We start from the raw sequence: 25,218 nt of genomic DNA on the forward strand, positions 1-25,218 counted from the left end.
ATTGCTCAGGACAAAAACCTTGCAGTCATTTTTAACCACTGTCTTAAATCCTTTATACAATCTGTCTGAAGTCCCATTGGCTCTACCTTCAAAATACATCCTGAATAAAAGCACTTTTCCCCGCGTTCACTGACACACCTGGTCACACATCGTCCCCTCTTGCCTGGATTGCTACCATATCATCCTAACTCATCTCCCTCCTGATCTAGTCTCAGCATAAGAGCCAGGGGGTTCTTTTAAAACACATGTCAAATCTTGCCATTCCTTGACACAGAACCCCCCACAGTGGTTCTCCATGTCACTCAGAGAAAAGTCAACATTTTCCCAAAGACCCAGGGGGCCTACCTGATCTAGTCCCCTGTTAGGTTCTAACCCCCCACCCCCTCCTCTCACTCCCCGGCTCCCATCTGCTTGCTTCTTGCCAGTACCCGAGGCAAGCTGGGCCTTCACACTTGCCATTCCCTCTTCCCGGATAGCTCCTCCCCCACATATCCACATACCTAACTCCTTTTCCTTCAAGTGTTTGCTCGCTGTCACCTTCTCTAGGTGTGCCAGGCTCCCCACATCAACTGCAACCTACCACCATCCTCCAGAATCCTTATCCTCCTATTGTCCTCCACTTTTCCATACCACCCATCACCTACTGTGTTGTTTATTGGCTGTCTCCCTCCTACTGCTTATAAGGTCAACTCCATGAGAAGAGCAACTTCTCATCTATTCTGCTGACTGATAAAAAGCCCAAGGGCTTAGTGAGAGTATCTGATACCTACTAGGCATTCAATAATTATTTGCTAAGTAAATGAAGTTGAAAAAGTTCTAAGTTTCTAGTTACGATAATGGACTCAGGAAGCCTTTTGCATATGTCTAATAACTCCCATTTGGTGAGGGAAATCTGAAAATCTAAAATGTGATTACCCATCTATTTTACCAAGAAGTATTTCCTAAATATCTTATATGTGCCAAAGCCAAAGTGGACCCTAGACAGGCAAACATACTTTTCCAATTCCGGTGCAGGAGCTTCTCGCTTTTGAACACGGTTCTGAATGGACAAGAGTGCTTCTGGCGAATACTGGGCAGCATTGCTCTTCATGTACTTCAAAACATAGTCATCTGTATCAAGGATGATGAACCGGTGGCCAAACACTGGGGAGAGGGTAGAAATACGCTTAGGTTGGTTATGCCTTTAATCATCCAATTAGGGGTAAAATAACACTGATCCTCCAATGAAAAATTCAGATAGGCATTTGTGAACTAGATGACTGAATTTTCAATAGTTCTCTAAACTAATATGCAGTAGTTTGCTCAGTTTGCTCAGGAAGTCAGGGCCTACATCCATAGCCTACAAATGCAACCAACTTCTAGTTAATTGATAAAGAAACAGATTAAGACACTGTATCACATATATTAGCATACAAGCTTTATTTCAGCTGGAATATAGCCTACCTGCCTCTTACAAGAGTTAAATGAATTAAATTCCAACTAAGAAGAATCCATTCGCTTGGTGGGTAGGAAAGCTAAACCATGTTTAGACCTACCCTCAATCACAGCACCAATGAAGAAGTCAGTAGGGCCATAGTAGATGGGGTTTTCCACTGACGAGGACGGCTTAACAACTTTAGTTCTGCCAAGGTACTTGCCACCAATGATGCCAGAATTGCGAACAGGTGGCTCAAAGATACTGATCATGTCACTGGCTAGAAAATAAGAGAAGACAAATCGGCGGTCTTTGTCTTCTGGGATGGGAGAGTCCTAGAAAGGAGAAGAAAGGAAGTTATTATGAAGGTACATGATCTATCCAGATGCTCTAAACTTAAATATCTATAGGACTAGGTATAAAATATAAACCAAATATACAAAGTATAATATAAATGAACAGAGATGGGGGGCAAGGGGAGACTCTGGTAGCCTGGAATAGACATGACTCATTTAAAGGAGGCTGCTCCAGCTCAACTCTGGTTGCTGCCTTGTGGTAAAGTAGGCCCAATGTTGTTAGATTCTCCCAGTTTTCATGAGAAGACAGAAATCTGGGTGTTGTATGTAAGTGATGAATCACTAAATTCTACACCTGAAACTAATGTTACACTATATGTTAACTAACTAGAATTTAAATAAAAACTTGGAAAGAAAATAAAACTCCAGATTTTAAAAATGTTGACCTTAACTCTTTTAAAGCACCATGCGGGCCAAACAAAACATATGTGGGCTATATTCTGTCACAGGCTGCCCACAGTTTGAGACCTCTTGGCTGACATTATGTTCAACTTCATGGACACTAAGATGATTATGCAAAGTTCAGTTCTTTAAACCAATCCATTTATACACATATTTTTAAAAATAAAACTGAAGAAAGGGAGAATCAGTAATAAAATGTCATAGAGCTGAAACTGATTCTGAGAAACTATCTTGTAGACAAGACTGTTCCTAAATCAAATCACTGAGAGTGATCACAGAACCCTAAGAAACAGATTCCAGATTGAACAGGCCTAAATGCAGACATGCTTATTCTTGACTGAAATCCTCTCCAATTTTAACTCCAGCACATACCTTCTCATTCACAACATGGAATTTCTTGTATATCAATTTCTCCTTTATCAAAGAAAGTCACTGGGTTTCTTCTTAGTAAAATAATTTCCTCCTACCATTCCCTAATCTAACAGTCTCCAAACCTTTTTGATACTCCTACAATGAAAACATGTTTCAATATCCACAATATAGTTAATAAAAATCAAATCACATCACTCCTCTGCTCTCAAACCTCCAGAGGATTCCCATCACATTGAATAAAATATGAAGTTCTGAGCACGGCTACAGACAGGGCTATACTCAGGGGGTTACAGGAAGAACACCAATGGTTCACTCTGGCAGGACTATTTTAAAACTTAAATATATTTTTTAATTTTTATTCTGAACTAAGATTAGACTTAAAGTTGTATCAACAAAAGGGAATTTTCATATACCCCTTACCAAGCTTCCCCTAATATTAGCATCTTAGATAATCACAGTACAATGGTCAAAGCCACAGTAATGGTAAACAGTAATGTACAATACTGTTAAATAAATTACTGTCCTTATTCAAATTTCTGTTTTTCACTTATGTTCTTTTTCTGTTTCAGAATCCTATACAGGATCTCACATTGCATTTAGCTGTTGTTTCTCTTCAGTCTCCTCCAAACTGTGACGGTTCCTCATTCTGTCTTTGTCTTTCATGACCTTGACACTTTTGAACCATAATGGTCAATTATTTTGGTGAATATCCCTTGTGCATCTCATTTTTGCACATTTGGCAAAAATACCACAGAAAAAAATGTCATGTCTTTCTCAGCATATCAAGTTCATGATATTGCCTTATCTTATTATTAGTGATGTTGACCGTGGTCACTTGGTTAAGAAGATACCTGCTGGGTTTCTCCCTTCTAAAGTTACATTTCCCTTTGCACTTGATAAATATCTTGAGGAACACACACTATGAAAATCCTGTTTCTCCTCAAAGGTTTTCCCTTTGATTTGAATTTAATTTTAGCATCCACTGAAGGATCTTATCTACGACAGTTATTGCTGTGATGGTGTGTGCTTAGTGGTAATTTCTTATTGCCCTCTTCTCTCTGCATTTATTAACTGAAATTGTACTGTCCCTTTGAGGATGAGTATTGTATTGCTGATATTTAGAATTACAGGTATGTGATGACAGTAAGAAGATCAACTTTTGGTTTTATTTTTTAATTGTCTGCAGGCTTGTTACCTACATCCCTTGTTGCCTGCACCACGGGGGACTACTCCCACCACTCTAGCCCTTTGATCTTGTTAGGCCACTGGTTGCACAGCTCTGAGCTTGTGCCTGACCCCATCTTCATGGCAATCTCTCTACCTTGCATTCCCTGTACACCACCTCTGCATCAGATGCAGTTCCCTCAGATATGCCACTGGTAGCTCCCTCGGTCATTCTTTCTGGTCATTCTCCTGTACTCTGTGGTCCCCCACCTCCCCCAGCATTTCCCTTATCTTCCAGTATAAATGAGCCCTTCCCCCATCACTCTGTCTCCGGCTTTTTTACAGAATGTTTGTCTTGTTTTCCGCTGTACCCTCAATGCCCAGAACTATGCCAAGCCCAAAGTAGTTCTCTAATATTTGTTGAATGAATGAGTGAATGAATAATGCAACATATGTTCTTCTATATAAACATGTTCTGTGCACTACAAAGTACATGTAAAAATATCAGAGGCTATAAAATACATGCACTCATAATAAATTATAAACAGAGGTTGTAATATTTTCTTCACACCCCCATGGATTATATGCTGTCCCCAGGCTCGTTGGAAGGGCAAGCCTGCTGCCGTGGAGACCACTGCTCAAGTTACATCCTTATGCTCTTCTCAAGCTTCCCCAAGTTTGTCAGTTAGCACTCCAGTCTGAGCCCTGGATATTTCCCTAGCATATTTTTACTTAGGCACCAACTGCCTACCTGGGTTTATAGCATACTTGATTTCCTCAGAACATGTGCAGTATCTGTCTGAAATCAAGAGAACTTAATTGTATTTGTCTCTGATCACTGTGCCAACATACTTCCTTCTTGTGAATTTCTGTCTTTTCTTCTGGAGTCCCCATATTCTGAGGCCCCTCTTACTGTCAGGCACACTTCTTTCATCCTCCAGAGCTTTTGTGATGAACTAAATGAATACACCCTCTACTTCACTAACTAGGTCAGGGAAAAACCTTTGAAAATTACCATGACCAGAATACCACCTCTTTCTTCTTGCCCATGAGAAGATAACCACTACTTCTTTACTAATAGTTCTGCTGGTGTTCTTTTAAATCTGTATATATACACACACACACTTTACTGTGAAATACAATACAGAGAAACACTACAAAAAAGCCAAAAATGTACAGTTCAAAGAATTTTCATAAAGTATGAACAATGTGTAACCACCACCCAGATCAAGAAACAGAACATTGATGGAATCTGGAAAACCTCTCCAATCAACATCCTATCCCTCCCTAAATTTTTCTTTGCTTTGTTTTACTAGAAAGCTGGCATCCCTAAACAGTTCTGTTTTGCCTGTTTTTTTTAATCTTCATAAAAATGAAATTTTGTAATACGTATGTATTCTTTTGTCTCTGGATTATTTTAAATACTTTTTTTTTAAGTTTATTTTTTGAGAGAGAGAGTGCAAGAATATGAGCGTGAGCAGGGGAGGAGCAGAGACAGAGGGGGACAGAGGATCCAAAGTGGGCTCCATCCTGACAGCAGAGAGCCTGACATGGGACTCAAACCCATGAACTGTGAGCATGACCTGAACTGAAGTTAGACGCTTAACCAACTGAGCCACCCAGGTGCCCCTTGTGTCTGGATTCTTACATTCCAAGTTATGTTTGTGTGATTTATCCTTGTTATTTGTAGCTATAGTTGATTCATTTTCATTGCTGAGCAGAATTCAAATTATTGTATAATATGCTATAATTTGTTTATCCAGTTTCCTATAGATGGACATTTAGGTCTATTTTTGGCTATCATGAATTATGCTGCTAAGGACATTCTTATTTTTTGGTGTGCGTGTAGTGTTCCATTTTGGCACAATCTAGTATACTTGATTATGCCAAACTGTTTTCCTAACTAAGTCACTAAAAGTAAGAGAATTCGTATTGTTTCATGTTCTCACCAATGTAATAATCCTGGTAGGTGAGTAGAGGCAATTCACTGCAGTTAGAATTTGTACTTCACTGATCACTAAAGAGGCTGTGTACCTTTCCTTAGGTTTGTTGGCTTTTTGGATATCCTGTTTCACGAAATAGTGGTTTCTGGTTCATTTAAAAAAATGATGTTAGACTCTTTATTATATGTTCTGGATATAAGTTCTTTGTTGATTTCTCCTTTTTTAAGTTTATTTATGTATTTTGAGAGAGAGAGATGAGAGAGAACGAACCCCAAGCAGCCACCCCTCTGTCAGCCCAGAGCCCAATGTGAGGCTCGATCTCACCAACTGATCATGACCTGAGCTGAAACCAAGAGTTGGACACTTAACTGACTGAGCCCCCCAGGTGCCCCGTTGATTTCTATAGTAACATCTTCTCCCACTCTGACCTTGCTCTTTTTACTCTCTTAATGGTGTTTTTTGAGGAACAGAAACTTTCCATCTTACTGGGTCAAATTTACCCATTTTTAAAACAATTACTGCTCTTTGTGTCCTGCTAAAAAAAACCCTTTCCTTACTACAAAGATTATATTATCATCAGGATGTTTGACTGCTTTGCCTTTTACATTTAAGTCTTCAATCCACCCAGAATTGATTCCTATTTTTGGTGTGAGGTGAGATCAAATTTTCTTCTTACTCCCCATATGGATATGGATATCTGGTTGTTCTGATACCATTTATTGGAGACCTGCCCTTTCTAGCGCCTTCTGAAGGACCATATTTGTCATTTTTCTTAAGTGGGTGGGGGTCTGTTTCTCAGTTAATTTATTTGATTCCATGCTATAAATACCTATCGTTGTACCAATACCATATTGTCTTAATTACTTTATGTGACTTTTTAATATACTGTGGTATTTTGGAGAACAAATTCCACTGATCTTGTTCTCCAGTGTCTTGGCTATTCTTGGTGCCTTGCATCTCCACACAAATTATAGAATCAATTTGCCAAGTTCTGCAAAAATAAAAACACTTTGGGATTTTGACTGCAATTGTTTTGAAACCATAGACCAACTTGTGACAAATTATCTTTATAATACTGAATCTTTTAACTGGTGAACATGGTATGTCCCTTCATTTATTTAGGTCTTCTTTAATTTTCTCTCAATAATCTTTTTGGTATTAAACATGTTTTGTTTTATTCCTAGAAATATTTTTGAAGCTATGGTAAATGGCATTTTTCCAACTTTATTTTTTGTTGCCATTTATACATGGATTCTACTAATGTAGAATCTACACATAATGTAGATCCTTTGTGATTTTCCACATATATAATCCTTTATTTTAGATAATGATAATTATCTTCCTTTTTAATCCTCATACCTTTTATTTTTCTTATTGTTTTACTGCTCTTGCTAGGACCTCCAGTACAATGTTGAATAGAAGGGGTGATAGCAGTCTTACCTTGTTCCTAGTCTCAGAGAATACACACTCAACATTTCATCACTAAGTCTGCTGTTTGAATGAATACTTAGATTTTTGAAAAATACTCTTCATCAGACTAAGGAAATCCCCTTTTATACCCTACTTACTAAGAGTTTTGTTTTGAAGTCATAATAGGTGAATTTTATCAAATACTTTCCTGCGTTTAGTTTTATCCCTTTATTCCTGCAATAATTTTTCAAAACTGAAAGACTCTGTTTCTTGTTCTCTGCTGAAGTCCTCAATCTTATCCTCTTTCTCCTTAAACACAGTAAGTATTGTTTGTTTTTTAAGTTTGAGTTTGGTAACACCAGCATTTGAAGCTCCTGTGGACCTACTTCTATTGTCTATCGTTTGTGTTCATTTTTCTTCACGTCATCTTGCCTTGTGTCTGGACTCCGTGTTATTAATATTGCTTTTTTGAATAAATGCCATATATTATATTTTTCACATTGTTTGTAAAAATAGTTCGAAGCTTATGATGATGCTATCTTCAAAGAATTTGATTTGCTTCTGCCAGACACCTGGGTCATTAGGTGTCTAGGATCACATTAATCTGATTTCTGGAACTGAGACACTTCAGGGACTGAGACAATTCAAAGCCAGACAATAGTCCCTTCAAGGATTATGCACTTATGGACTAAAGTACAGAGGGTTTACCAGCTACTTCTGCATTTGATGGGCCCTACATTCCAATATTTGCCCTCATAGGTGCTTCCACCGCAAGCAGCACAATTCCCAGAGGAAAAATGGCTGCACCTGCCAGGCTCACCTCTCTGGTTTTCAATATTTCCGTGGTTTTTGCTCAATGATTCTTCACATCTTATTGTCCAGCACCTTCACACCGTAGTAAAGACATACACACACACACACACACACACAGGCACACACACCAATTCTTCTAGTTACCTTCAACAAGAGGGAAGTCCAAATTATCTAGTCTATCATTGTTAGAAATAGAAGTCTTCTACTGACTCTTCAAACTTTTGTGATATATCACATTTGCCCAGGTTATTTGTGAATATAGAACACTGCAGTCAATATAAATGTATTTTTTTCTCTTCACTTAGCAATATCTAACATTATTCATAGGAATTTTTGTAATCAATTATAGAATATAATAATTTTTCCATGATTTGCAGGCATGGGAGGTAAACTACAATTATGTAATTTACAAACTCACGTGAGCCCTTTTCCCTTCTCACAGACTAAGTGTTATACTGGTTCTTAATCAAAAGAATACCGGGCTGCTGAGGGTTCTCAGAGCTGCAGGGATAAGATTTGTTTTCTAGCTTCCTTCTTTATAATGGCTTTTCATGTCACTTTCTTCAGGGCTGTGGTATTTCTCTGTAGTAAAAACACCCATGATACTCTTTTCTACTGCCTTGCTCACATATAAGATGGCAGCACTAAAATTGCTTATACTGGAGGTACTGTCATATTCCCCAAATTATTTACACTGTAAAATAGAAATGTACTAGGGGTGCTTGGGTGGCTCAGTCAGTTAAGTGTCCAACTTCGGCTCAGGTCATGATCTTGCAGTCTGTGAGTTCGAGCCCCACGTCCAGCTCAGTGCTGACATCTCAGAGCCTGGAGTCTGCTTTGGATTCTGTGTTTCCCTCTCTCTCTGCCCCTTGCCTGTTCACGCTCTGTCTCTCTCTCTCTCCCAAAAATAAACATTAAAGAAATTAAAAAATAATAAAATAGAAATGTACTCTTTAAAAAAAGAAAAAAGAATGGCGGGCTGGACTCAGAAGGCTGAGTTCTAGTGCTGCCTCTGCCTAAGCAGCATTAACCCCTGGGACAAACCAACTAGCCCCTCTGATTCTTATATTTTGAAACATAAAATATGCATAATATTATATTGCCTAACTCATGGGTAGTGTATGTGTAAAAAAACTTACCCATTCAACCTACAGTTACCAAATATCTACAAAGTCTAGAGAGACATGATCCTGGTCCTCACGGAGCTTACAGTTACTATATCATAATTCAAGAAGCATCCTGAACTTTAACTGTAACTCAGAGAACTTGGTAAAAATATAAAACATTCACCAATCAGAATTTTTATGGTGTGGAGTGTGCTAGTTGGCCTAGAGTTTGCTAGGACTCTTTGTACTTAAAGCTTTGTTCAACATTTTTCTAAAATATATTAGCCAACTATATTTTAGAAAAATATTTGATTAAATTTTTATTCTTTCAAATATATGCATACAATTTGAAAAGTCACCTGGCCCACCTCTCCACACTCCCAATTCCTATTTCCAGAAGTAACTTATTTCAATTTCTATTTATGTCCATATTTCTAAATAAAATGCTTACATTCCTATTTCTACATATTTTCCATTTTAAAAGGCATGATCCTTTGAATTCCCATCCGGAATTTGCCTCAGGTAATTCAGCCAATGAGTAGAATATTAGGGATTTAAATTTATGCCTGTTTCCAAACCCATGCTCTTAACCACTAGCCATATGACCTCTCAAAGGCAATATCTATTGAACTGGTATGATTCCATTTATTACATTTAATGAATATAAAATGCATCAACCTAGATGTCAAAGGTAATGATAAAAATTAGTGAGATATGGTCCCTATCCTCAAGGAAAACACAGTACCCTCGACTGCACACAGGTATACAAATAACTTGACTGTGTCAGACTTTCATAATTACTTAATAAAAAAGGCAAACACGTCAGTCAAAAGTTAAGGGGTAGGGAGAGATTAATGATCTACTAAAGATGGTTATAGGAAATAGAACTAGAGCTAGGTGTGGGTTCAGGGCACCACCCCTAATACTATCCAACCTGCCCAAAGGTTGGGGATTGGATCTCATGCCTTGTTCAAGTAACACACAACTCTGAGAGCTAATATTCCACAGCTTACAGACAAAATGGACAACCGGGCACCAAGACAGAACAGAATCTCAGCACATGAAAGTCCTCCTCACCAGTGCAGCCAAATAACGAAGCACCTTGTTATCGTCCATCAGCATTTTCATAACATCTTTTTTTGGAGCTTTTGGAATGAGAACAAAGCAATTCTGAGCAGAGTCTTCAACTAGTCCATAGCCGTTATAAGGAGGTAATTCCTGAAGAAATACAAGAAGTAAAGCTGATGATATTTGCGTTAAAATTACATTAAAGGTAACTAAGTTTATTTTTTAAAAATCTAGAAAATACTTATTCAAAAGCAATTTCTATATATAAGAATGTACTGTATTCAGAAAATGTAACATTGCTTTTTCCATTCCTTTTTATATATGGACTTTACACCATGATCACTGCCCATAGGAGTGGCTGATGATGCTACAGAGTAACCGTCAGGGCTAGATTGAAAGTACAGTCGTCCCCTTTACCCATGGGGGGGTATGTCCCAAGACCCCTGGTAGATGCCTTGACCCTATATATACTATTCTCTTTCTCATACATACCCATGAAGAAAGTATACAGTAGGCACAGGAAGAGATTAACAACAATAACTAATTATAAAATAGAACAATTATAACAACATACTATAATAGAAGTTATGTGAATGTGGGCTCTTTCTCTCAAAATATCTTGTTGTACTGCACCCACACTTCATCTTCATCTTGTGAGGACACGAGATGATAAAATGCCTACGTAATGAGATGACATGAGGTGAGTGACATAGGCGTTGTGACAGTGTTTGGCTACTATTGACCTTCTGATGATACATCAGGAGGAGGATCATGTGCTTCCAGACTGCAGTTGACCACCAGTAACTGAAACCATGAAGAGTGAAACCACGGACAAGGAAGGGGTGTGACTCTTGTGTTGCTGATGTCCACTAACCCCTTACTGCCAAAGCAGCAGCTGGCCCTACTCCCAATCCTGGCCCTTGTGATCATCCTACCATGGAGAAGCCCAAGGCTCCGTGACTTCTTTGCTCTAGGGTATGGGCCTCAGCCTAACGATCTGGAAACTGTTTTCTCAGTTCACCCAAAGGGTGTGTGTGTGTGTGTGTGTGTGTGTGTGTGTGTGTGTTGGAGTCGGGGGAGGCCAAGGCTTGGTTTATGCTTTTTTCCTATTTATCTCCATATTTCTAATATTTTTATTTCTTGATTTTGGCATGACAGCCAGGAGTCTGTGTTCTCAGTAGAAACAGAACACATCCAACAGATTCATGTTTATTTCTTCCTCAGCTAACAGATCAGCCTGACCTAAGTGTCATGAATATGTCCACTTCATACCCACTTCTATCCTTGACCATAGGCTTGGCTCTAGCTTTATCCCTCTAGACCCAGCTATGGCTTCCCATCCCTGCTTTCTAACTACATTGTTCAGTGTTTAAATGACTGAAATGTAATGACTAAGGAGAGCTGAAAGGTGTTGGCTGTTTGGTAAGTAGCTCTCTCCTACTCATTTCCAACAAATACTTTCATAGACAGGCAGATAGAGCTTACTATGACTAACGTGCCATATGTGTGGATGCAGAATTAGTTTTATTATATAGGGTGACCGAGATAGGGCAAAACAAACCAAAATCTACAGTGGTTCTTTAGGTCTCTCTGCTCTTTATCGAAGCCTTCCTTCCCTTTCCTTTCTTTAGAAGAGAGGTTAGGAGAAAAAGATGATAGTAAAAGGATGGGAAGCAGATGTATTCTGGACTCAAAGGTTTTGATCAGTCAAAAGATGGATCATAGCCTTTTCATGAGTGCTCCATTTTATTGCAATCCCTCTCCACCCTACCTCTTGGTTAGGTCAGGTTCCTTCTTGTAAAGATGTCTGACATTTAACAGAGTCACACTTGTACTTTGTGGTGTGACCTTGGACCGACTTTGGCTCACGTCATGATCTCACAGTTTGTGAGTTCAAGCCCCACATCAGGCTCACTGCTGTCAAGAGCAGATCCTCTGTCCCCCATTCTCTCTGCCCCTCCCCTGTTCATACACTCTCTCTCAAAAGTAAATAAACATTTAAAAAATCTAAATCTCTCCTACGGTACTTTTTCCTGTATATTGCATCAAATGCTACCCTAAAATTTGGGGGTAGGCAAAAGGGCCTTATTGTAAATCTTAATCAATGAGTCCATTCATTGATAAGGAGTTCTATCAGAGAAAAAGCTGACAGAGAAAGGTACTATCATCATCCATACTTCCTTCTAGAAGTTTTATTGCCCCTGGGAACTCATAGCATACCAAAATCCAAATCCTTCTTTGTAACTGTTTGTATGAAATGTTGGTTCTAAAAGGCTTGCCTAAGATATCACTTGCCTCTTTGGGGAACAAATACATACTTTATAGGGAGTCTTCTTGTCCAGTTCAAGAAACATACCAAATGTGTCCTATTTGCTAGGCACCGTGTTAGGTGCTCTCTGCCCTCAAAGAACTTACAGTCTAGTAGAAAAGATTCATAGACAGATATTCTAATATAATAGACCAGTGCTGGCAGAGGAAGGTACAGGACCCCAGGAACACACAGGAGAGGTGATTAGCCCTGCCAGGAGCTTTAGAGAAGCCCGTTTGTCTGGGAGGAGAAGGAAGAGCCATGTAAAGAAATAATGGAAAAGTGAAAAGTGGTTCAAGCAAGTGGAAGAGCATCAGCAAAAGTCCAGGAGAGCGAAACAGAAGGCTGTACTGGCAGAACCATACATAATTCAGTATAATTGGAGGCTCAGTGCAAGCAGCAGGGCAGCTGATCAGGGGAAGGCAGAGGCCTGGGCTGCAGGAATTCAATAATTCCATCCTTCCATTCACATCTTTCTTTTGAAAAGAAAGAGCCATGACATTATCTTACACACAGAGTGGCAATATAAAGGTGGATCACAGGTATTAATACCCTATTTTATACCTATTTTAGACCAAAGAAGTTGTATGCGTTACTCTGGACCCAAACGTGTGTGACAGGCACCAGCATTTTGCAGCCTATGAAACTGTGCTGCCTTAATAGATATTTCTTGAACTTGCTGTATAATGTGTAATTTTTAACAAAGGAAATTCTTATTTGAATTTCTAAAATATGTGACTGAACCACTCTGAAGGCTGAAGTCTATCAGATTACTATTTTGGTGCACGTAAAAGTACCATGACCTTACTCTCAGATCAGAGTGGACTCTGGTACACAGAACTAAATTTCAGGGTTAGGAAAGCTATGTTGCAACAAAAGAAAGCCATCTTCCAGTATCTCCATTAATCAGCTTCAGTTTTGCTCCCAATCAGTTTTTAAGTAAAAGGGTTTGACAAATAGGCAAGGATCAATGAAATACCCTAGCAGTCTGGAATTTTAAAAGATGTCTTTTTTAAATACAAATGAAAACAAAATTATGAAAGTAATACAAGGCTTGCTATAGAAAGATAAACTAAAAGCACACAGAATATAAAAAGAAAGGTCCCTGATCATCTCACACTTCCCTCCCTACCTCTCCATTCCCACATGTTGAACTAACCACTGTGAACAGTGGTTTTTATACACATAGTGCTGTATCACGTAAACACATTCACTTACAAATGTGATGGACATTCTTCCATGTTAATCTGCAGAAACTACTTCTTTTCTTTTTAACCAGTCTTACAGTCTTATAGTCTTCTCATTATATTATATTCTGCCAATCTCCTTACACTTTATTATAAATAATGCTACAGTACACATCCTAACACATATCTTTTTATAGTCCCCAAACAAGATTTTCTAGTTCAAGGATATTTTATTTTGAAAAAATTAAAATGATGACACTGCCCTTCAGAAAGGTTTTTCCTACTGGCTCTCTTATTAACACTACATGAAAATGTCCATTTCAGGGCACCCGGCAGGCTTAGTCAGTGGAGCGACTCTTGGTCTTGGAGTTGTGGATTTGAGCCCCACAGTGGGCATAAAGATTACTTAAAAAAATAAAATTTAAAAAAAAAAGAAAGAAAGAAAATGTCCATTTCTTCACACCAGGGCAAACACTGGATATCTTGAGTCTTTTAAATCAAATTGACCCAAAACCTCATTATTTTCATTTCTATTTTTTTTTTTAATTTTTTTTTCAACGTTTTTATTTATTTTTGGGACAGAGAGAGACAGAGCATGAACGGGGGAGGGGCAGAGAGAGAGGGAGACACAGAATCGGAAACAGGCTCCAGGCTCCGAGCCATCAGCCCAGAGCCTGACGCGGGGCTCGAACTCACGGACCGCGAGATCGTGACCTGGCTGAAGTCGGACGCTTAACCGACTGCGCCACCCAGGCGCCCCTCTATTTTTCTTTTATTATCAGTTGAGGGTCTTTTTGTATGTTCACTAACCATTTGTATTTCTTCTTCTGTGAACCAACTTTATTTCTCACGTTTTGCCCGTTTTTTATTCGGTATTCACACGAGTTTTTTTTTCTTTTTCTTAAACCTCTGTATCAAAAGATTTAATTCTCTTCCTATACTCAGAACTAGTGTTCCATTACCTGTTTCACAGGAGGTGGTTCCTTCTTGCTCACGTCAATTCGTGGTAAATCAGAGATTCCAAACTTTTCTTTGTAATACTGCCGAGTAAAAGGATCACAGTCATAAATGAAGAAGGTTCTCCCAAGGATAGTGATCGGTTTTCCCACGATGAAGTCTTTGGCAGTATACCATTCCAGCACCTCTTGATCGGAGATTTCCAGCACACACTGAGGAAAGTTCTCTAACGTAAGATAATAGGGAGAGAGGAAAGAAAAGGGATGAGGATGGGAATGACTGAGATTCTTGGGAAGTTGAGAGAGCATGGTCTCTAGTTCTGGTCAAGGATCAGGGACTCCTCTACTTTCCCAGCAGAACAGTAAGCTGTGTATTTCCATCTGTTGATAGGATACAGAAATAACATCCTAGATGGCTTCCGTGCAGTCTCTCTCTCATATTCAGCTTGAACTATCAGTACAGGTCACTAATCTTAGCAGAATTCATGCTTAGAGGAAATCTTTACAGGAGGAAAGAATAAATGTCCTTCTATGGAGTACCAGATCTAGAGGGAGGGATCCAAGTCATTTAGTACAATGTTCCATCTATTTACTCGCTTACCCAATATATTAGCAATGACTGCATGTATCATGTACCAGGTTCACTGCTAAACACTGAGGTTATAACAATTAACAATGTAGGTGAATTTTCTACCTTGATGGAGAGAGCATTCTGTTTGGGACAACAGATACTAAATAATTATACAAATAATGATTTCATTTCTATTGTGATCACCGCTGCAATGACAGCCTGATCTAGTCCTCTGGCAGGAGGCAGGGTCAGTCAGTGAGATGATCATACTAAGCTGTTCATCTAGGCACTCCACAGCTTTTCAAATGTAGAATCAACCTTGCCTTTTTTTTTTTAATGTTTATTTATTTTTGAGACAGAGCGAGAGACAGAGTACAAGTGGGGGAGGGGCAGACAGAGGGAGACACAGAATCTGAAGCAGGCTCCAGGCTCTGAGCTGTCAGCACAAAGCCCAACACGGGGCTTGAATTCACGAACCATGAGATCGTGACCTGAGCCAAAGTTGTACGCTTAACTGACTGAGCCACCCACGCGCCCCTCAACCTTGCATTTTTAAGGGAATAAATCTAATTCCCATCATGCTGTTTTATGAGAACTAAGGATTGACTTGTTTAAGATTGATTCCCTGCAGTCTGGCCATCATGGAAACCATAAGATAGCCCATTCTGGTAAAATGCCACACTGTATAGCTGTAATCCACAAAGCTTGACCCTAGAACTCTGACACAGAGGGCCTGAGAGGCAGGCTGCTATTCTCCTGATAATTGCTAAGATGGAAAAATAGGGAAGGAGACTAAGGGTCTATTACATCTGACAGAAAGGCTTGAGCTCCAACCCTTGATCATGCCAAAAGATCATGATTTTCCTAATCATTCATCTTAAAAGCTCTAGAGACCAAGCATTCTTTCTCCCAGTGCCTAGTGCCTAACCTAAGACCCCTTTGAATTACCCCAGGAAGTGATGGGCAGTGGGGGAAAAACAGCCTGTGTGACTCCATGAGTTTCCTTCAGTTGACAATGTTCCAGGAGATCTGGAGTGTGTGTGCGCTATACAATAACCATTTGTCTTTGTTTGCTCAACAATTATCTTTTTCATATACAGCTGAATTTCATTTACTGAGATTATATATATATATATATATATATATATATACACACACACACGTGTATGTATATACATGCATATTATATATATATTCATGAGTAAGATTGTAGTTCTTTCTCATGGTGTCTTTGGTTATTGGTCTTTTTCAATCAATGAATTAAAGTTCTTTTCTGTGAGTTTGTATTAAACTTAGAATTAGCTGTTCTTTAAATATCTGACAAAACTGAAAAATTATCTAGACCTGGTGTTTTCTTTGTGGAGAATTTTTTAAATGATTCTATTTCCTTAATGGTTAATTACATTTGGTTTCTATTTCTTCTTGGACAAATTACATTTTTCTAAAAATTTGCTCATTTCACAAAGAAGAGACAAACCAAAAAGCAGACTTTTTATAGAGCACACAGAGGAGAGATAGGTGGAGGATGGGTAAAATGGGTGATGGGAATTAAGGAATGCACTTATCCTGATGAGCACTAGAAGTTGTATGGAAGTGTGGAATGACTGTATTGTATGCCTGAAACTAATGTAACACTGTACGTTAAGTATAACCGGAATTAAAATTAAATTAGAGTTAAATTTAAATTTAAATTTGTGGGGCACCCAGGTGGCTCAGTCGGTTAAGTGTCTGATTCTTGATTTCAGCTCAGGTCATGATCCCAGCATTACGGGATTGAGGTCCATGTTGGGCTCCACACTGAGTGCGGAGCTTTTTAAGATTCTCTCTCCCTCTCCCTACCCCCCCTCACACCCTCCCTCCCTCTGCCCCCTCTCCCCCTCTTATATTCTCTCTCTCTCAAAAAAATTTTTTTTAATTTGTTCATTTCACCTAAGTTTCCTAATTTGTTGGCATGAAGTTGTTGGTATTCCCTATTTTCTGTTTAACCCCTAATACATTAAGTATGCCTCTTCTTTCATTTTTAATATTGTGTTTATGTGCCTTTTTTCTCCCTTGACAAATCTGTCAATGGTTTGCCAATTGCATTAGTCCTTTCAAAAAAAACAACTTTTGACTTGACAAATCTTATTACTTTTGTTTTCAATTTCATTATTTCAAAGTTATTATTTCCTTCCTTTTAATTTCTTTATTTACACTATCATTCCTTTTCTAACTTTTTAAAAAGAAGGCCTAACTTATTTTTTCAGTCTTTCTTCTTTCTTAAATAAGCACTTACAACTATAAATCTTTCTCCAAGTACCACTTTAAATGCATTTAAAAGTTTTAAGGCATTTTTGGAATCATTCAGTTTTAAGTATTTTGATAGTTTTTTTTTATTCATAGGTTGTTTCAAAATGTGTTTTTTTAATTTCCAAATACATGAGTTTTTTGAGGTATATTTCCAAAATTGAATTCTAACTGAATTGTGTTAAAATCAGAATTTTTGTAAGTGTTCTATTTGTGCTTCAAACAAATGGGGATTTTCCAGCTGTTGATGCATATACATATTATATCAATACTGATAATTCTATTGTCTAAATCTTACATACGTGTCCTTATTGACTTATCTCTTTTGAACTCACAATTACAAAAAGAAATGTTTTAATGACTTCCACTATTTTGATGAATTTGTCCATTCTCTTTGCATAATAATGCTATAAATTTTTGTGTTTCACATGTTTTGAAGCCATGTTACTAACTGCATTCAAGTTTGGAATTAGTACATTTTCCTGGTAAATACAACTCTTGCAATATATAACAATTTTTATCCCTAGCAATGCTTTCTGGGCTGATCTCTACTGGTATTTTAGTAATACAGCCTCATCATTTTTTTTGCGATTGCTTATATATCTTTTTTAACCTTTCCATGCCTCTATTATCTTAAGTAGGTTCTTAAAAAATAACATTTTTCAAAATTTGTTTTTTAATTTTATCAACTCTTCCCAAGCCATTATTTTAATATATTTCAATTCTACCTTGATATTTTTTAACTCCTACAAATTCAACATTGTTTCTTTAGTTTGTATAGTCAATGTTTAGATTTACCCACACTTTGCTGCTGCCTCCTTCTCCTTCTCCTTATTCTTCTTCTTTAAATCCCTCCTTGTATCTCGGATCTTACTTCTGGAATAATTTTCTTTCTACCAGAAAAACACTCTAGAATTTCCCTAGGAAGAGTTTTTTGTTAGTAAAATCTGTTTTGTTTGCCTGGAAATGTATTTCACTTTGTTCTTCAAAGATAGTTTCTCTAGGTATTAAATTCTATTTTCTTCTCAGCATTTTGAGGATATTATTACACTGTCTTCTGGTAACTAGCGTTGCTAATGAGCAGTCAGCTATCATTGTAACTGTCCTTCTGTATGGATAACCTTGTTATTTGGGGCTGTTTTTATGACCTTTTTGACTTTGGTGTTAAGTTTGACTATAACATATCTAGGTGTGGATTTTTATATATATTTTTATTTATATATTTATATATATTTTTTACAGTGTTAATTGAGGTATAATCAACTACAATAAGTTGTACGTAGAGTGTACAATTTTGATGTTGTTTAACATTTCTATTTAACAATAGAAAGGCAAGATCAATGTATGAAAGCCAGTCTAAAGGATAATTTTACAGACTTTCAGAACCTAGTACCTTGGGTTCAACAGCTGAATAAAAGGCTTTTGGTTATCCTTCTTTTGCACCACATACTGGTAACCAGCAATTATGTTTGACAAAGAAAGAACCTTTTTAATTCCTGAAACTTTAACTCCATCCATCATAAAAATATAATTTTTATTCATCTTAACTACTTAAATGAAGGCCATGGCAGAGAGAACTTCTGAAAGATACTCCCATAATTGCCTATTACTGTCCAACACAAACTTTGCCTGGCCACTGTCTCTTGGATGCCCCCAAACATAACATACTTGTTCCTAATTCCCAACCCTTATTCTCTAAAGCATTCATTCCCTTAGTTCTCTGCCATTCTAAATCTAGGTTCAATCTCAGCTCTCCCACAAAGCCTTCCTTAGTCTTTCTAGGTCATATCTCTTCTTCTGAACTCTGTCTACATGACATAACTAATTACATCATCAGATAATCTGGTATACTTGTGTTACTGTTAAACAGCTTTGTGTATTTGTATGACTTGTCTCCCCAGTCACTAGAAGTGACTGAAGGACAGAGATTCTAAGTCTGGGAGTTACATTTTCATTTTATCCTCCACAGCACTTAGCACATGAAATACTTCCCTTAGCAGATACTTAACTCTAGTTTAATTGAATTTAATTAAAACCATCCATTGCATAAAAGCCTTTGAAATCCAATTAGATGCTATCTCTTAACACCACAGTTCTAGTTAAAGGAATTATTCAATTGATGGAAACTTAGCCTTTTCTGTTCTGCATGACTAACAATAACTTTCACAAAAAGCTATGTTTCCTATCTCTTAAAAGGACCCTACGTGTTACTAGTATGCCTCTCCATATAACACTGATTAAAATTTGTTAAAATTTAGAAAGTTATAGGGGTGCCTGGCTGGCTCAGCTTGGTAGAATGTGTGACTCTTGATCTTGAGGTCATGACTTCGAGCCCCATGTTGGGTGCAGAGATTACTTAAAAAAAAAAAAAGCTGGGGAAGTTTTAGAAAAGGATGATTACATATTTAAAATTTTAAAACTAGGCCACATGGATAAGGCAGAGCCAAACACAGAACTCGAGATTTCAAGGGTTTTTTTTTTTTCAGTGATATTTTTTTCATGCCTGAATAAATTCCCATTCTTTCTCTGAATCCACTGTAAATCTAACATTTGTTAGCTCTAGATGGCAGGAATTTTAGGCTCATTTAAGCATTATGGAAGGCCAAGATCAGTATATCAGTCCCAGGGTCCTAGAACTCTAAGAGGGTTCTACAAGAGGCTAAGTATAGAAATAGGGTTGACAGCAACCAGACTATGTTGAACTCAAATCCAGTTGCTTCTATCTGAGAATGGGAGCTATGTTAGCAATTATTCTCATTTCTCTAAAAGCAATTTTTACCATTAATTCTCTTAGTTTTAAAATGATGACAATTTTTACTACCCTTTATCCTTTTACCCAATCTCATTCTCCTCTACCTCACATGCAACCATTCTAATGTGCAACTTTTTATGTGTGTACTATGTATACTGTCTTGTGTTTCACTTTATATTAAAGTGCTGTTGCATTGTACATCTCATTTTTTTTCTACACAGCACTATGCTTTTAAGATGCATCAATTTGCTTTCTTTATATTTAACTATTGTTTCTAGCTACTACTATTAAGATATACCTTCACTACATTTTGTTTATCCACTCTCACAGTGATAGAAATCTCCAACTCCTTGCCCCCAAATAACACTGCATTTTTAAAAAAACACTGTATAGGCAAAACAATACATGTAGGTAGGTTGCATTTAGCCTTCAGACTGCCAGTTTATTTATAACCTCTAACCTCAACTTGCTTATAACCTCTAAGACAAATCTCTTGCACAACACCTGAAATTTCTTATCTCCCAGTTCCAAGAAAATAGAGTAAAAAGAAAAACAATACCAACAAAAGTATTTAAAGTTCTGTCAGCCATTCAAGCATGAGAGAAGTCATTATGTGTGACCAAGCTGACATTTTTATAAGGGAAAATTCTGAAACCACTACGTCAATGACCAAAGTACGTGCACTTATCCTAGAGAAATACTGATGGCTGGCGGATGTCAGCTGCATCTTCTTGCATCTTCACTCTCCAATCCACTGGGTTATTTGAACCAGAAAAGAGAGCATGGCTGACACAATGGGGCCCCACCTCTGTGAGTCACAGACATGCCTTCTCTAATCTTAAGTTATCCTGCATACAGATTTCCTGTTTAGGAAGTATTGAGGTGAGAAGCAAAGTCAGGAAAGAACATAAGGGTATGGTAAGCTATATGAAAACAAGCTTGTTTGAATAAAAACCAGCTTGTTTTAAAAATATATTAAAAATCTGAACTGCTTTAGTTCACAAGGCTTGCTCTTTTGCACTTTAAATGAGGGGCACCTGGGTGGCTCAGTTGGTTAATTGTCCGACTTCAGCTCAGGTCATGGTGTCGCAATTCATGGGTTCGAGCTCTAAGTTGGGCTCTATGCTGACAGCTCAGAGCCTGGAGCCTGCTTCGGATTCTGTGTCTCCCTCTCTCTCTGCCCCTCCCCTGCTCACGATCTCTTTTTCTCAAAAATGAATAAACATCAAAAAAAATTTTTTTTAATGAATCTCCCATTGCTATTATGGGTGTTTCCTTGATTTAGGTATCAGTCATCTCCACCAGACCATTTTGGAGGCAAGCCTAGACTGTGGGGCAAGCATTGAGGGGAGTTACAAGAAAGCTGTTTTTGAGTACCTACGAAAACATAGCAAGAGCCTCCCAACCATAAAGGGAATGACCATACTGATTAAGTAACTCCTTTGAGATTCAAAAAATGTCCCAATTACAGAGAATAAACTGAATCAAACATACTTGCGTTCTCCACCAAAACTTTTGGCATGCGCTGGCGGTTCATCAGGAGTGGGAAAGGATCTCGCCCGTCATTCCGTTCATGGACTTCTCGAATTTCAACTGTGTCATCCATAAGATAGTAATGAATGATATAGTTCCGACATTCACCAAACATGCTGTCTGTATCATCCCAGATTGCATAGAATCGAAGAACCTTTGAGACATACAAAGTAGTGACTTAAGTAAGAATTCTACAAGAGGAGAGGTTAACTTAGCTACTCTGGCATTTATATATCAGACAATGATGAAAAGGTTAGCTGCAAAGACTATGAAGTGATCTCAGTTGGTAAAAAAAAAAAAAAAAAAATCACCAAAGATACAAAAACATCTGAAATTATATACCAGATGTCAACAGCTGGAAAGTATTAAATAACAGACTTATAAGTTTGCACTGAGAAAGCAGAATTCACTTTGATCCAAAATATTAGTGAAAGAGAAGCCAAATTAAAACAGCAATGGGAACTATAAGATACTGATGAAAGAAATTGAAGACACAAGTAAATGGAGAGAGATTTCGTGCTCACAGATTAAAAGAATTAATACTGTTAAAATGTCCACACTACCCAAAGCAATCTACAGATATAATCCAATCCCTATCAAAATTCCAATGGCGTTTTTGCAAAACTAGAATAATTCTAAAATTTGTAAGGAACCACAAAAGACCCAGAATAGCCAAAAAACTCTTGAGAAAGAACAAAGGTGAAGATATCATGCTCCGTGATTTCAAACTATGCTACGAACCTATAGTAATCAAAATAGTACAAAAACAGACACATAGATCAACAGAACAGAGAGTCCAGAAACAAATTCACACTTATATGGTCAACTAATTTATGACAAATGAGGCAAGAATATACAATGGGGAAAGAGTCTTTTCAAGAAATGGTGCTGGGGAAACTGGATGGCTACATGCAAAAGAATGAAACTGGGCGACTTTCTCAAACCATACACAAAAATAAACTCGAAATGGATTAAAGACCTAAATGTGAGACCTGAGATCATAAAACCCCTAGGAGAAAACATAGACAATAAGCTTATTGACATCAGTCTGAGCCATGTTTCTTTGGATGAGACTCCACAGGCAAGATAAACAAAGGCAAAAACAAATGAGATCACATCAAACTAAAAAGCTTCTATACGATGAAGAAAGCTATCAACAAAATGAAAAGGCAACCTACTGAATGAGAGAAGATATTTGCAAATCATATCTGATAAGGAAGGGATTAACATCCAAAATATATAAAGAACTCCTACAATTCAATAACAAAAAATCCAACATTCTGATTTTTAAAAATAGGCAGAGGATCAGAATAGATATTTTTCCAAAGAAGACATACAAATGGCCAACAGGCACATGAAAAGATGCTCAAAATCACTAATCATCAGAGAAATGCAAATCAAAACGTCAATGAGATATCACCTTACACCTGTCAAATGACTATTATCTAAAAGACAAGAAATAACAAGCATTGGTTAGAGAAAAACGAACCCCCATGCACTGTTGGTGGGAATGTAAACAGGTGTAGCCACTATGGAAAACAGTATAGAAGTGCCTCAAAAAATTAAAAACAGGGGTGTCTGGGTGGCTCAGTCAGTTAAGCATCTGACTCCAGCTCAGGTCATGATCTCATGGTTTGTGACTTTGAGCCCTGCCTCGGGCTTTGTGCTGACAGCTCAGAGCCTAGAGCCCGCTTTGGATTCTGTGTCTCCCCCTCTCTCTATCCCTCCCTGCTTGTGCTCTGCCTCTCTCTCTCTCTCAAAGATAAATAAACGTTAAAAAAACATTTAAAAAAATTAAAAATAGAACTACCACATGATCCAGCAATTCCACTACTGGGTAGTACTGAAAGAAAATGAAATGCTAATTCTAAAAGATATAAGCACCCCTATGTTCATTGTAGCATTATTTAAAATAGCCAAAATTTGGAAATAACCTATCCACCAATGGATGAATGAATAAAGAAGATGTGGTTTATATATACAATGGAATACTACTCAGTCATGTAAAAGAATGAAATCTTGCCATTTGCAACAACATGGATGGACTCTGTGGGTATTATGCTAAGTGAAACAAGTCAGACACAGAAACACAAATACTGCATAATTATCACTTACATGTGGAATCTGAAAAACAAAACATGTTTTGTGAACTCATGTTTGTGAGTTCAAGCCCCATGTCGGGCTCCATGTTGACAGTGCAGAGTCTGCTTGGGATTCTCTCTCTCTCCCTCTCTCTCCCTCCCCTGCTCACATGCATGTGCACACACATACTCTCTCTCAAAATAAATAAATAAACTTTAAAAAACTAAAAAACAAAACAAAACCCAGTTCATAGATACAGAGAACAGATTAGTGATTGCCAGAGGGTAGGGAGCTTGGTGGTAGGGTGGGAGAGTAGGGGGAATGGGTGAAATAGGTGAAGGAGTTTAAGAAGTACAAACTCTCAGTTATAAAATAAGTCATGGGGATGTAATGAACAGGATGGGGAATATAGTCAATAATATTATAAAAACTTTGTAACGTAACAAATGGTAAGTAGACTTATTATGGTGACCATTTTGCAAAATATTCAATTGTCAAATCACTGTGTTGTATACCTAAAGCTAATATAATATTGTAGGTCAATTATACATCAATAAACAAAAACAAAAGAAAAAAGAGCAATGTGTTTTATACAGGGGTTCATATGTAGTAATAGAGGTATACGTGAATGGTTTATATGTAATTAGTATGGAAAGAATTTTCATTCATTAATCAGTCTTTTTTTAGTTACATCAACATACATCTTCCAGTAACAGTATCGACAATACAATCTATAAAGACAAAATAATAACAGATACATGATTGATATAAAGAATGTCCTTAAAAGACCATGCTAGTGCTAGGCAAAATTTTCTGAACTAAAAGCAATTACATTTCTGAGAGGGAAACAGCAGCAAAGAAGCACTGAGGATGACCTCTTCATTTTCTCTTTCCCTTTGTACAGAAAGGAGATGGCCCAAAACTGCCTCTATACACTAGCCCACAACAGGGAGGATAGGGTGGGTGGAACAGAGCTGGAAGATACCCAGAACATTCTGTACTCATACATTCATATAAAATTTAAAAAGAGGAGGCACCTGGGTGGTTCAGTTAATTGAGCCTCTGACTCTTGATTTCAGCTCAGGTCATGATCCCAGGGTCATGGAATCAAGCCCTGCATCAGCCTCCACGCTGAATGCGGAGCCTGCTTCAGATATTCTCCCTCCCTCCCTCTCTCTCTCTCTCTCTCTCTCCCCGCCCCTCCATGCTTGCAAGCACTCTCTAAAAAAACAAAAAACAAAAAAGAAAAGAAAATTAACAAGGAAGCATCTGCAATGAGATTCCTGTGAATTAACTATTTTAACATTAAAAACCTACCTATATGTAATAGCTTTGAAATTTCCCAATAATTCTCTACTTAGGATTTCCCAAAGGAGGCTATGAAATCAACTCATATTTTGGAAAAGAAGTAGTTGGTTGGAAATGTAAAGTGGGAAGCAGACATAATTCAGGAATTGCTTCAAGATTGAAAAGTTTGGTGGAACTCGTAAGACTT

The 25,218-nt window shown here is 37.7% G+C and overlaps 1 protein-coding gene across 1 annotated transcript in view; it reads right to left on the reverse strand.

The window, feature by feature from the left end:
- EFHC1 (EF-hand domain containing 1) overlaps positions 1–25,218 on the reverse strand; it is a 67,063-nt gene that overhangs the window by 24,026 nt on the left and 17,819 nt on the right. Inside the window, exons 5-9 of the mRNA XM_047102599.1 lie at positions 21,603–21,795; positions 14,506–14,726; positions 10,058–10,198; positions 1,536–1,749; positions 996–1,143 (exon numbers count right to left, since the gene is read on the reverse strand). Of these exons, the coding sequence (XP_046958555.1) occupies positions 996–1,143; positions 1,536–1,749; positions 10,058–10,198; positions 14,506–14,726; positions 21,603–21,795 (917 nt within the window). The remainder of the gene's footprint in view (positions 1–995; positions 1,144–1,535; positions 1,750–10,057; positions 10,199–14,505; positions 14,727–21,602; positions 21,796–25,218) is intronic.

Source organism: Lynx rufus, unplaced genomic scaffold, assembly GCF_022079265.1.
Source record: "Lynx rufus isolate CCGP_SWC_20201006 ecotype Redwood Valley unplaced genomic scaffold, mLynRuf1.p SCAF_6, whole genome shotgun sequence".
NCBI lineage: Eukaryota > Metazoa > Chordata > Mammalia > Carnivora > Felidae > Lynx > Lynx rufus.